Here is a 13,080-nt window from a genome sequence, read left to right as displayed (position 1 = left end):
CTGCCTTAATTAATACCATCTTAAATAGTCCAGCAGCCACCGAAGACAAAGTTGAAGAAAGACTTTAGGGCTGAGTGCCCCTGGACAAGCTCTTTTCCCCCGTGTCATTCAATATTTCATGCGCCCGCTTGTACTGCTACTACTGGTGTTCCTTTCTCAGCAAGGACATTATTTTTTCACGGTGCCCATAGCCAGGGAAAGCCCTTTAGGCAAAGAAAATCAAAATGTTTGTTGTTTTGGATGACTTATAACTCTTGTTTAACACAAGCACTTTCAGTAAAGTATAACAGGCGCAGCTTCCAAAGCAAACAACACAATCCTTGTGACAGAGCGGGACACAAAAAGCACATTGTCTTGCGGACTACCCCTTTTCTCTGGTGCTAGATGGGGGCCTGTCTCCGAGTGAACACCACGATGCCATTTCACTTTTGAACTATTGTTTTTGAGTTATGCCATGTGGTCAAAAGGATCGAGAAGGGGGCTGTTTCCAGGCTCCTAAGACAAACGAGTTGCCTTTTCATTGAAGTCCCCCTGCGATCCTTGAAAACGGGAGTTTAAATGTCACCTCCTCCTTTCTAATGGGCACAGGGCTAGAGGCGACCCTTCAAAGCGCCTTGGTGATAAACGACCCATATTAAATATGGCCCGAGCTGCTGGGAAAGGCCCTCTCCCAGCCCCAGCGCAGAAGCACGCCCCTCACAGGAGAGCCCTGGAGAAGCAGGCGGCCCAAGCCCCAGGTCAGGCTTGGGGTGGGGAGGACGAGAACCGAGTGGAGGTGGGGAGCTCGGTGAGGGGGGCGCGTTGTAATACAACTTCTTATCTGCTGCCCCCAACACACCCGTGCTCCCCCATGCCCAGAGCCTCAGCGTGAAAGGCCGGTGCGTTTCCCCCCTGACTTCTTTTTGTCCCTTGCAAAGTGGCGTCTGCAAGTCTGAGCTGCAAAGTTACTGATTTGCAGGCTGCATGTTAAGGCCGCCCATGTAAGTAATTTCTCCAGGCACCCCAGCAAAGGAGAACAAATCGCTGACAAAGGCGAGCGCTTTCGATTCAGCGGCGTCGTTAAGGCAACCCCGAAGTATTCCTCATATAATAAGTTCCACTTCAAAGGGTTTCTCATTCAGCGGTGACTGCCTCGCACTTTTATTAAGTCGGGGCTTTTTCACTCGGAGGAATCATCTGTTTGGTTATTTTTCATCGTGTTTATTTTTCACCATTCACACAGTACTTGTATTAAATAAACAAAGAACAATCGTTCTACAAATAAAAGTACTTAGGTGGGGAGAGAAGGAAGAGGAACTGGGGCTCTGGTACCCCTGCCCTTCTCTCACCCCCCCACTCCACACACACACACACACACACACACACGCACACACTCATCACCCCTCACCCCTACTCTGCTTTCTCTCCTCTCTCCTTTCTTTCAGGCTAGAAGGTTCCCGGGGAATCGTAACCAAAAAGGTGATGAATATGTATATCGATGCGTGTATGTGTGCATATAAACAGAAATATGTATGTGTATGGATATACTTCTGAGGTGGTAAACGGGACGGAACTAGTACTGATGTGGCATGAAAGTAAAGGTCGCTGGAAGCGTGTCTTAATAGCGTTGGTCGCTCTGCCAGGAGCTGCCCGGCTCTGCCCGGCTCTGCCCATTGCCATAGCAATGCTGACTCCCTGCCTGAGGCGGCCCTCATGTTGGGTGTGAATGTATGTTCTGCAGTGTTTGGGTGTGGGCACGGGTTTGTATAAGATTTGTCCACAGAGGGGAAATGGGCAGACAACTCCAGGGGCTCCTTGGCCACCCTCCAGTCTCAGGAAAGTGGGTACCCCTGCCATGTGCTCTATGATAGTATACTCGGGGTGGGCAGGCAGGGAGGTGATGAGGTGACCGGGTGAACACAGCAGTGAGTGGCTTGTTTGGTATCCCTTGTCGTCTACCTTGCTTTCCTCTGATTTCAGGTGAGCATCTGAAAAGTGGGAGCGTCTCCATAGCTCCCCTCCCTCCCTTCCTAAAGAAACTACAATAAAACATCCTCTGGCAAACAGTTCCTGTTTCATACAAAGAGTGGGTTGATGGGTAGCATCAACGCCAGTCATCTCGAAGTGGATGGCAAACATAAGGACACTGCTATAGAAATACATCTGTGCCTCGTGGGGCCGGCCTGCCCAGAGGGTAAGGTCTCCTCTTTTCCCATCCCAAGGTAACAGTGCCCGTGTGGCCATCTACAACTCTCTACAAGAGCACGATTGCTCCCCTCGAATTCTTTGTGAGTCCTTCAGATTTTAGAACATCAGCTTTCCCAAAGAGATATTTGAATGAGGGGGAAAACAAGACATAAACCCCAAACAATCATGTGTTTGAAGATTCTCTTAGCTTGGAAAACAAAGCGAGATGAATGATTTAAACAGTGTCTGCGAGGGCCACGTTTTGCCCAGGAAAGATGAAGTCTTTGATGATAGCCAACTTAGTGTCAATAAGTGGCTTTCTTTGAGACATATTCAGATGGGAACGTCTTGCTTGCCAATTGCCATAGAAATCTTAACACACCATGAAGATTGTCCAAGCGCCAAGCCTTCCGTTCTGGACTAAATTACTTTGAAGTGGCGCAGGACGAGCAGTGGTCAATTTTAACTCTATAGACTGGACAGAGAACGCTGGGAGTGGGAGATTGTGCGTTCTAAAGCAGAAAATAAGAAGGGGAAACTTGTTTTATACACTCTATACAAGGTTCTCCTCATTGTCAGATATCTTTTATCTTTTATATTTCCCATGAATGATTCATGTCTTGGGGGCTTTGTGTCACCCTTCTTTTCACTAGAAACTTCATTAGAGAGCGATAAGTTCTCCCATTGATTGGGGTCCTCATTTATGAGTGTTTTTCTTCTTCGTGTGTTGATCATTGTCATCTGGCTTAAAACAACTCTTTGCAACCTGTTTCACCTTTACTGCATTTAACAAACCTTTTAAACACCACTATAACCTTTTGGAGAGACTCTTATTGACATTACTTCCAATTGTTTAACTATTTGCCTTTTGTCAGTTTTGTATCAGCTAAAATAAAAACAAGCAAATGCCCAGCCTTGTCGGTGTGGCTAGCCAAGGTCCTTTAAGCCACTTGAATTTGTTGCCATGAATTTGGATTTCTCAGCACCTGCCCCCAAGGCCTGAGCAGTGGCTTTCCCCAAATCATCCAGGATAAAACTGAATTTTTGTCCCCATCCCATGTTATTGAAGAGGCATTTGAGGCTCACTAAACTTCATTCGGGATGTTTGACAACACTTAGCTTCACACAAGTTTTGCTTTCTTCTGTTTTCTGGGAGGCTCACTGAGGGTTTATCTTGCCTCACTTTCTTTGACCACAGAAATGCTAAAATTCACTTTTTGTCTTTTCACTGATTTAGTAATTCAAGATAGTACTTTTAACTTAGCTCTCTTAACAGATGCATGCAGGAAAGCTTAAAACGTAGGCTAGCCTATTTCAACCTGCAGGGATTCATCTTCATAGAGGGGTTATATTCTCTAAATTATAAATTAAGTCACATTGTAAATACTTTATTGGTTAGGGACAACCTAAGAAAGCAAGAGGGAAGAAAGATTCTAAATGTTAATGTCAACGTGTAGTCTTTGTAAGGAAAGTGGCAGATGTGCCATTATGTAAAACATAAGCAATACATAGGAAGAATACCTTTATTAAATTACTTCATAATCATTCTTGCTTTTCTTCTATCGGAGGTACACATTTTAAAGTTTTAATTTTAGGTGTATCAGGAACCAATAAATCTGTGGCAGTCACCCTATGCATGGTGAAATACATAAAATACATATTCCTTTGTCTCATAATAAATAAACATGTAGCATAATTAGGTATAGTGCAAACTACCATTGAAAAAGTTGTATAAATAAAACAACTCATTATAAATCAGGAATATTTTGTTCTAATAAGTTTACAATACATAAATTATTCCCCTGCCCCACAAAGTTCATACCTTCTTATTGTCTATTTGAAAGGGCTTTGAAAGTGATTAGGACAATCAAAATAAACTTTTAAAAATGTAGAACTATCTTATATTCAAGTTTTCTGGTCTCCTTTATAAAAGAGGGTCTGGTCGGCATGTTCTGTGTTCACCATAGCAATCTGAAGACATGTAAAGGTTTTCAACGTGACAGCACCATGCACTAATCAGAGCTATAACAACACAATGCAAAACACACATGCAGGAAGAGTCTTGGTTCTCACATTACGTTGTTCATTCAAGTAAGCTTAGAATGATGATTTTCCATTTTCTTTCCTTTTTTTTTTTAAAAAAACCATGGATTATAAATGACAATCGTTTCACCAAAATGTATTAATATAATTCTTTGGTGCACTTTGAACTCTTCCAGGAGTAGGGTGGTGGCCTGAAAATAAATTAATTCAACTGTACAAATAATAGTCCTCAGATACAAGTTATTAACGACAAGACTACATCAACCACTCACAGCACACAAATTTTTACAAACCCCAAGGAGGTACCTTCAGGGTCTCTGAGGCTCAATCAGTGCTCTTTAGTGTATTTGCCCCATGTTTGTGATGGACCACACTTTGCACGAGATGTGTTGTACCAACCAAAAATAAATTGACTAAGAGTTATTGTCCTGGGTCCTTGACCTTTTTTCTCCCAGCTTGACAGCTCTGGCAAAGGTCACACATTCATCAGTGTGTGATAGTAACTATAAACCTTTAAAAAAATTTTAAATGTGTATAGGAATTCCCAGTCCTCTTCTAATGTAAATCATACACTTCACACATTGTCATTTTTAAATGGAAGAGTTGGAGTGCTTAGTGCTCAGGTGGAGAATGGAATGAAAATGGAGTTTCAGGCATTGGCAAATAGGAACTTTATAAAAGGTTGATACATCAGCATAAAAGGGTTGACTGGTTGTTAACACAACAGCTTTAAAATAAATAAATAAATAGGCACGATGCCAACATCACACCTCCTCCAACTTGACTGTAATTGTGGCATCCCAAAGAATTTACCATCTAAAACATCATTTCTTTATTATACAAGAAGTTTGAACACAATAAAGAGGCAGTGTCTGAAATTTCAGTTTGATTTTAGAAGAGGAACCCCCCCCAAAAAAGCCATAGAAAGAAAAGCACTTGAATATCTTCTATTTTTATAAAATATCAGTTTCACAGTTATGTCTGCTGCAGCAGCTTTTTCCCTCTCCGCTTGTTACGTGAGCAATCCCAGTAGCACAATATTGTGAAACTACATGAAGGTCGCTGCATCTTTGTGATTTTGTTTTTAATCATACAAGTAGGGTACTGAAGAGATAAACCTGTATAAAAATACTGTGACGGTGAGAGCAGTGGTAAAAGAGTGGAAATGAAAGATTGCAAACATTACAACCTCAAGGGTTTTTACAAAGAGGTTTGGACATAGGAAGAGTCCACGATCGGTTGGCAATGCAGCAAGTGTGCGGTTTTACAATCAAGAGGCCACCACCGAGGAAGCGCAAAAACAGCTCACATTATTGTGTCAAAGGCATTAGAGAGGCACTCCAGGAAATGCAGAGGGCCTTACTGTGTTAAATTCTGATCTAATCTTTTCTCTTCTCCTTGATAAAAGAAAAACACCCCAATATATTGTGTATCAGAAGTTTTTTATCTTGAGTAATCTCTCCATTCATTTCCCTTGGTATATTTTGCCCTCAGCTCTGTCCCCCTGTGATGTCCTACAAGTTCAGCTTGGTTGGCTATTTTTGTTTTTTTATAGAAAAAAATGTCCATCTTGGTTGGCTATTTTGTTTTTTATGGAAAAAAGTCCACATATCTTAATTAAATTAATTAAATTTACAAACACCATAGGGTTTCATATAGAATAAATAGGGCTAATTAGAACTGGTGGCAATTCTGAGTCATGGGTTTGTCACAGGCTTGGCATTGTCTGAGGCCAGGATAGGGTCAAGAACCGCCACTTCTGATTTTGCTTATAATTAATACTTCTTAATGTATAGTCCGTACAACTTCAGAGTTCTGATACATTTCCTCATCTTCAGACTCAGAGGTTGTTCCGTTGCTGGAAGGTGTATGAAGGTGGCTGGGGGCCCCACTGGCCTGGCAAACATACCACTCGTTGAGGTTAGTGACCTGAGGGGAGAGTGTGCTAGAGCGACTCCTGGTTGGTTCCAGCACAGGAGACAAGGGGGCGCCCACTGGAGTCCCCACTGATGAGTAACCAAGAGTTCCTGGGGAAGGTGGTGGAGACTTGCAGTGAATCTTCATGTGCTTCCTCAGGGAGCTCGGGTGAGTGTAGGATTTGTCACAGCCTCGAATCTTGCAGTAGTAGGGTTTGTCACTGGTGTGGACATGGGAATGTTTCTTGCGATCACTACTGTTGGCAAACTTCCTGTCGCAGCCATCAAACTCACACTTGAAAGGCTTTTCCCCTGAAATGAAACACAGATAAGGTTAACAATTCTTTTCCCAGAAACCTCTTGCTTGGCAGGGGAATCTTGGATGCATGTCCCCAGCTCCCACCTGAACGCCTTTATGTTACAGGATGAAATGGGAAAGGGGGAATACAGGAATGAACCTGGTGTCCACCAGTCCAGAGGCTCTCCTCAGACCTGTAGATCACAACAGTGGCAGCTCCGCAGACCCTGCAGGACCACAGGGGGCAGGGGAGGACCAGCTAACTCAAGGTCCAGGATGTAACACAACACACCTAGGACCCAGTGAGCCACCTTTTGATTCCCTATATTTGGGCTTTTATCCACCCCAAATATAAACAGAAGGCCTCCTCCAGTGAGACAAACACAGATAAAATGCTATTTCCAAAGTCATAGTAAGGGGGGAGTCTCTAAATTAAAAAGAAAAACGAACATGTACACTGGAAGTAAATGAAAAGTTCAGTAAAACATAGGGGGGAAATGGCATTTGGTTTTAAGTGTTCCCCAGGATTTCACTGATGGAACAGTTGGGGAAAGAAAGGAAATAGTAACGAATCCTTTTCAGAAACAAGGCACCTGTATGACACAATCCCACCACTAAATTTTACAAACTGGTCCCAGAATAGGCTGTTCGCCTCCGTGTTCTTCTACCAGCGTAGCTCACAGTTTGCAGTGGGATCAAGAACAGAGCAGATAGAATTTCAAGACATATTAAAAACAACTGTACACTAAGTCAGAACCTACCATTTACCTGCTGCCACAGTAAGCTTATTCTAAGCTTTGTATATTAACAGTCAAACATGGGCCATTTAACACTCCTGGCCGGTGGCTCCTTTATGCTGCTGCCCTAACTACACCAGTAATACGGTACCTTTAAATCCAAGGGGATTTGTTCCAGGAAGTAGAAGCGCTTAATAAGATAACGATAAATTCAGCTATATTACATCTTGATGTTAAACAGCAAATCAGGAAAACAACAGGTAACTGAATTCTCTCTCACCGTTCTTGATAGAATTGAGTCCATAACTATACACAAGCCATCTCAAGCATATTGTTGTTAAGTAATATCTTTAAGATTTAAACAGGCTTAATGTCTACATGTCAGAAGTTACTCTGGTGATTCACTAAATATGACCCTTTGCTTCATTTTGGATAATCGACAGCTTAAAAAAATAAAACCATTAAGGCTCAGTGTACATAAACTTCGATGACCCATTTCTATTCCCGTTTCAGTGCTTTTTTACAATTTTGTTAACATTTCACCAACAGCTGCTCCAGTTCCAGAGTTACGTAGGCTCATTGGAAGTAATCATTATTGCCTAGAATATACCTTTCCCTAGTTGCAAATGTTTAAAAATGAAATTAGACATTACTCAAATGTATCCTATTATTCTCCTACATGAACTATGGGGGGGGGGGGCAGACACAGCAATCCCAATCATGATCACAAAAATTCTGTGGGTAAGAGGCAACAAATTATTTTATTAAAGTTATTTTAAAAACACAAATTATTCTCCTTACCACTATTTAAACACAGTATTATTTCAAACAATACATTCCCCCCCCCAATTCTAATTACCATTTTCATGGAGCTATGTGGTGCTTAGCTTATTTACATGATGCAAATGTGTCATGTTATTTGCGGGGGGGGGGGGGGGAAGAGACTGTGTTTCTGAACAACTTATATAACCTGGATTGTGAATGGTAAACATCTTAAACATTGCTGGCTCCTCCACTGCATGTGATGAAAGGAAGCCATGAGATTCAGGAAAGGGAGACATGGAGAGGAAACGACAAGGAGAAAATCAGGGATAATGAGAAAGGGGACGGTAAAAAGGAAGGACAATAGAATTTCCCATGTGATATTCAAGGGCCTTAACAGAGCATCGAGCAAACGGCCAAACTAGAAGTGTGGCAGAACCCGAGGCTTCCCATCCCAGGCTCTGACATGAGGTTCAGACAGAATTTAACTCTTCCAGAGTTTTAACAGCCATGGTGCCAGTAACCAAGTACTAAAAGGTTTCTGCGGCCAGCTTCTAGGTCCGACCAGTTCTTTTTCAGAACGACTTGAATTAGGCCCAGACGCATGCTGTAAGCACTGAGTTGATACATTGTTCCGGAAATGGGCCCTCGAGAGTGGCTAGTGGATTATTCTTGGACCAATTTGTTTCGAGATCCCTGATAGCCCCCAAACAGCCCTCACAGGGGAAATCGGTGTGGGAAGGAGAGTGCCGAGGAAAAAAGCCGGAGGTTGTTTCTCTTTGAACAGAGCCCAGAGACCGAGGTCGACCCTGAGTTTGGATGTGCCCCGGAGTTCTTCCCCGGCGGGGCCCACAAAGCGGCGGGAACCAGAAAACAAAACCACCATGGGTGTCTCATCTCCCTGCCCACGTGAGGATGGAGGGCGGTAGCTGAGGTCTCCCTCATCCTCCCACCCCAGCATCTCACACACACACACCACCCCTCCCCCAACCCGGGCTGGGCCTGGGGGGGCGGGAGTGAAGGCCGGACTCGTGACCGGGCAGGTGCCTGAAGGTTAAGAGTGGGGTTAGCTTCCACACCATAAATTCCCAATTCCTCGTCTTACGGGAGCGGAAACTGCCCGCAGCTCCCGGCAACTGCTCAGAAGATTCACTTCTCCTCTCGAGGCCTCAAGGACCCCAAGCCGCGGACCCAGCACTTAGGTTTCCCTTTGGGGATTGGGTTGGGGCAAGCTTCCCCAAGGGTGTCCCCTGGGCTGGCCTTCGCCCCAAGGCTAAGTGCTGGTCTCAGGGGTTAGGACCCAACTCAGCAGGCCCTACTTTCCACTAGAGCCTCTTGGGAAATTCCTTTCGGAAAAATCATTAAGGCAGACAGGTCCTGATTGGGGGGTGGGGAGACAACCACAAACAAACCAAGGTCCTTGCCACAAACATGCTCGCAGCTAGCCCTCTGCGGCGGAGTGCCATAGGGTGGGCCTGCAGGAGCCAGCCGTGGGCGCCTTCACCACGCACTACCTGGTGCGCTGAGCGGCTCCAGCCCCTGCACATCAACCGCATCCTCTGCACCCTGGCCGCTGGCCGGGCCCACGCCTGGGGGCTGCCTCTTCCTCACGGCAGCGCCGATAAATCACCCGAGTAATTACGGAACGTAAACTCCAGTTACTTAAGTGTCCTCGGAGGAGTAATATTGTCTGTCCCTATAAATCCCGGATAGCGCTAGTGCTCATCAGCGCCTCCACACAACTCGCTCCTGTGCCAAGAGGTCACACCACCAACAGAAGCGACCTCAGCCACATGCCGCATCCTCCCTCCCTCCCTCGTGGTCTTAACACTAGCCCCACAAAGATGGAGTTTGGGGGGAGGGTATAGGGAGGCGTGACGGGAGGGATCTCCACGGCGCCAGGGACTTCCCCTCCAGGAAGAAACGCGCGGGCCACCGGGTCTTTCCGAAACCAGAAGCTTATTCGAAGGGGCAAAGCCAGCCCACTTCTCCAGAACACTTTAGCGGACGTGTGCATGGGGATAAGGGTGTGTAAATGAGGACCCGTGAAAATGTAGATGGGTAAATGGTAAGTCAGGTGGATGTCCAGCGGATGGGGCGGGGGCGTCTGCGGGGCAGGAAGGGTGCGCAGTTGTTTGGGTGGGCTGTGTGCCTCTGCGTGTGTGTGCGTGCTGCAAGCGGGCATCCTCAGGCGCAGTCCGTGCCTTGTGCCCAGAAGGGCGGGACCCCCTCTTCTCTAGGAGGGGCCGACTAAGCTTAGCCTGGAGGCCCCATTTGAGGGCCGCAAGTCCCCGGGAGCCCCTCCCACGCCCGCTCTAGTGAGTGGCGATGTGACCGAAGGGAGGGGGGCCGTCGGGTGGCTCCGGCTCCCGGGCCCCGCCGTGCTCCCAAGTTCCTGAGGCTGGCAGGGTGGGGGTGGCCGACCATCCCGGGCACCTTCCTGTTCTCGCTGCGGCTGCTGCTCCCGGGCGGCGGCGGCGGCGGCTGGAGCGCGTAGCCGGTCCCGGTGGAGGGGCTGCGGGCGCGCTGGAGACTCCGCCGTGTGCGAACCCAGCGCGGGGCCTGTGTGTGCTATCGAATTACTTATTCATAGAAAAAAAAGAGGGGGGAGAGAAAAAAAAGAAGTCACATGTCCGGGTTACACGTATGCCAAGAGAAGCAGCAGAAGGAGGGAAACAGGAAGGCTAGCAAGAGGAGTGAGAGAAGCGGCGGCAGAAGCTGTGGTGGCGCAGGCAGCGGCGGCAGCGGCGCGGACGGGGACAGACACCCACCTGTATGAGTGCGCTTGTGGATCTTGAGGTTCTCGGAGCGCGCGAAGACCTTGCCGCAGCCTGGGAAGGGGCAGGGGAAAGGCTTCTCGCCCGTGTGCACCCGGATGTGGTTGATGAGCTTGTATTTGGCCTTGAAGGGTTTGCCGTCGCGCGGACAGTCCTCCCAGAAGCAGACGTGGCTGCTCTGCTCCGGGCCGCCCACGTGCTCCACCGTGACGTGGTTCACCAGCTCGTGCATGGTGCTGAAAGTTTTGGAGCAGGGCTGGGCGCCGCCGGCCGGGGGCGGTGGCTGCGGCGGTCCGACTAGCTCGTCGGGGTCGATCCACTTGCAGATGAGCTCCTGCTTGATTGGCTGCCGCATGTAGCGCAGGAAGGCCCCGGCTGCCCCTGGGAGGTGGGGGTGGCGCTGGTGCGGGTGCGGCGCGGGCGGCGGTGGCGCCGGAGGCGGCGCGTGGTGTTGCAGGTGGGGTCCAGGCCCGGCCGCGGCTGCAGCCGCCGCCGCCGCCGCCGCCAGGTTCAGGTTTAAGTTCACAGCTCCGTACCCGTGCAGGGCGGCAGCGGCGGCGGCGGCGGCCATCGCCCCGTAGTGCGCGTCTCCGGAGCGCGGCGCGAAAGGCGGCTCGGTTCGGCCGTACAGCTCTGCCGCCGCGGCTGCCGCGGCCGCCGCCAGCCCGAGGCGCATCTGGCCGTTGAGCGGGTGCGGGTGGCCGCCAGAGGCCCCCGGAGTGTCGTGCAGGGCAGGGAAGAGCGTCGGGCCCCCGCCGCCGCTGCCGCCGTCCGGGCCCGCGTAGGTGCCGCTGGCAGAGATGAACATGCCGGCAGAGTGGGGAGGCGGGGCCGGGTGCTGGGGGGAGTCGGGGCCGCACCGCTGCTCCCCTCCGAGCGGGGCCCCGTGCATGGCCGCCGCGGGGGCCGTGGCGGAAAGGTCCCTCCGGAGGACGAAGTCCCTGCTGTGGTCTTTGCCGCTGTTGCCGCCGCCGCCACTGTTGGTGGTGGTGTAGCCCGAGAGGGCAAGGGGAGGGGGGGAAGGGGAGGGAGGAAGAGGAGGGGCTGGGGGCGGGGGCGCAGAGGGCCGCGCGCCGTTACTGCCCCCGCTGTCGGGGTAGGTGCCGGCGCCCGGGAGGACGGTGGTGGCTGCAGCGCTTGCGCCGGCTGCCGGGGCCTCGGGCGGCGCCGGGAGCCCCTGGGAGGGAGGGCTGAGGCTGAGCGCGCTCGCCTGGGCCATGTGCTCGGGTCCGAGCGGAGAGATGGCCACGCCGGGGTCAGCGCCCAGGTCCTGCGGGCGGAGGTGCGCGGCGGCGCCACGGAGTTGGGAGTGGGCGGGCGGGCTGGCCAACGCTGGGAAGCCTGTCATATTCTGAAGCGGCTGGGCTTTAGCTGTTGCCAAATCCGCTAATCTCAGCTCTGGCGGGCTCCTCTTGCTCAAAGGGGGCTCCATCACAACTACATAATCAGGCCCGGAGACCCTCACTGGGGGGACTTTTTTCCCTCGGTCCGCCTTCAAAAACATGTATATATTAGGCGCTCTTTAACTTCTTTTGTCCTGGCCTCCTAACTCTGCTTATTCCCGTTCCCACTCTGTCCTCCAGCGATTGGCAGAGCGAACACCACATTTGAGCTGCACAGTGGGACCGAGATTTTTGGAAATGGCACGGGTGGGATTGGAGGGAACCGAGTGATTGGCAGCAGTCGCGGCTGCCCGATTGGCTCCCTTTCAGGCCCTCGGCCCAGCGGGAAACCACCCGCGTGCTCTGGGCCGCCTTCACGTTCGCTTCACACTCTCTCCTCCCCCCTGGAGCCCCACGTTCCCGCCTCCCCGGGGATGCCCAAGTTGCACTTGCGGAAAGTTGAGCAGGGCCTGCGCGCGCAGCTCTGGTGACGCGCTTCCTAGAGAGCGTGCTCAGGCACGCGGGTGGAAGGGCGGAGGAGCTCTCCGGGTAGGAAGAAGCTGGTGACCCATAAGGGGCAAAGGGCAGGGAAGGGGGCCCTCCAATGCAAACCCCAGCACCTCAAGGCAAACTGCATCTCTTCAAGCACCCAAACACTTTGGACCCCTCTTCTTCGCTGAGTTGTTTTCATTGGGAAGATGGTGAACAGATCGATGTACGCCTTCATCGTACCTGAAGTGTTGATGTTATAAACTATTTGGGGCGATCCAATCTGCCGAGAGCACACATAGGGCGCCCAGACAAGAGAGAAAATGATGAAGGGTATTAAAATCCTATTGGTTGTGAAACAGCTTAAATGATTTGGTTCCACAAAACACCAGGTGAAGTCAAAATAAATCTTTACCATTTTACCTCCATTTTTTAGCTCATGGGATCCTTTTCAACACGGTTCAAAGGAGTTGGCTGGCAGTGGGATCTCACTGCTCATTGCATCCAGAT

General features: G+C 49.6%; 1 protein-coding gene across 1 annotated transcript; it reads right to left on the bottom strand.

Annotated features, from left to right (window-relative positions):
• Positions 1 to 5,994: 5,994 nt before the first annotated feature.
• ZIC5 (Zic family zinc finger 5) lies at positions 5,995 to 12,146 on the bottom strand. Its single transcript, XM_075562614.1, has 2 exons — positions 10,694 to 12,146; positions 5,995 to 6,437 (listed from the first exon to the last, which is right to left on the bottom strand). Exons 1-2 carry the CDS (start codon positions 12,129 to 12,131, stop codon positions 5,995 to 5,997), a joined length of 1,881 nt encoding a protein of 626 aa, XP_075418729.1. The 5' UTR covers positions 12,132 to 12,146.
• Positions 12,147 to 13,080: the final 934 nt, after the last annotated feature.

This window comes from Tenrec ecaudatus, chromosome 11 (assembly GCF_050624435.1).
Source record: "Tenrec ecaudatus isolate mTenEca1 chromosome 11, mTenEca1.hap1, whole genome shotgun sequence".
NCBI lineage: Eukaryota > Metazoa > Chordata > Mammalia > Afrosoricida > Tenrecidae > Tenrec > Tenrec ecaudatus.
Note: the sequence above shows the minus strand (reverse complement) of the source record. Positions and strands in the feature narration are given on the sequence as shown.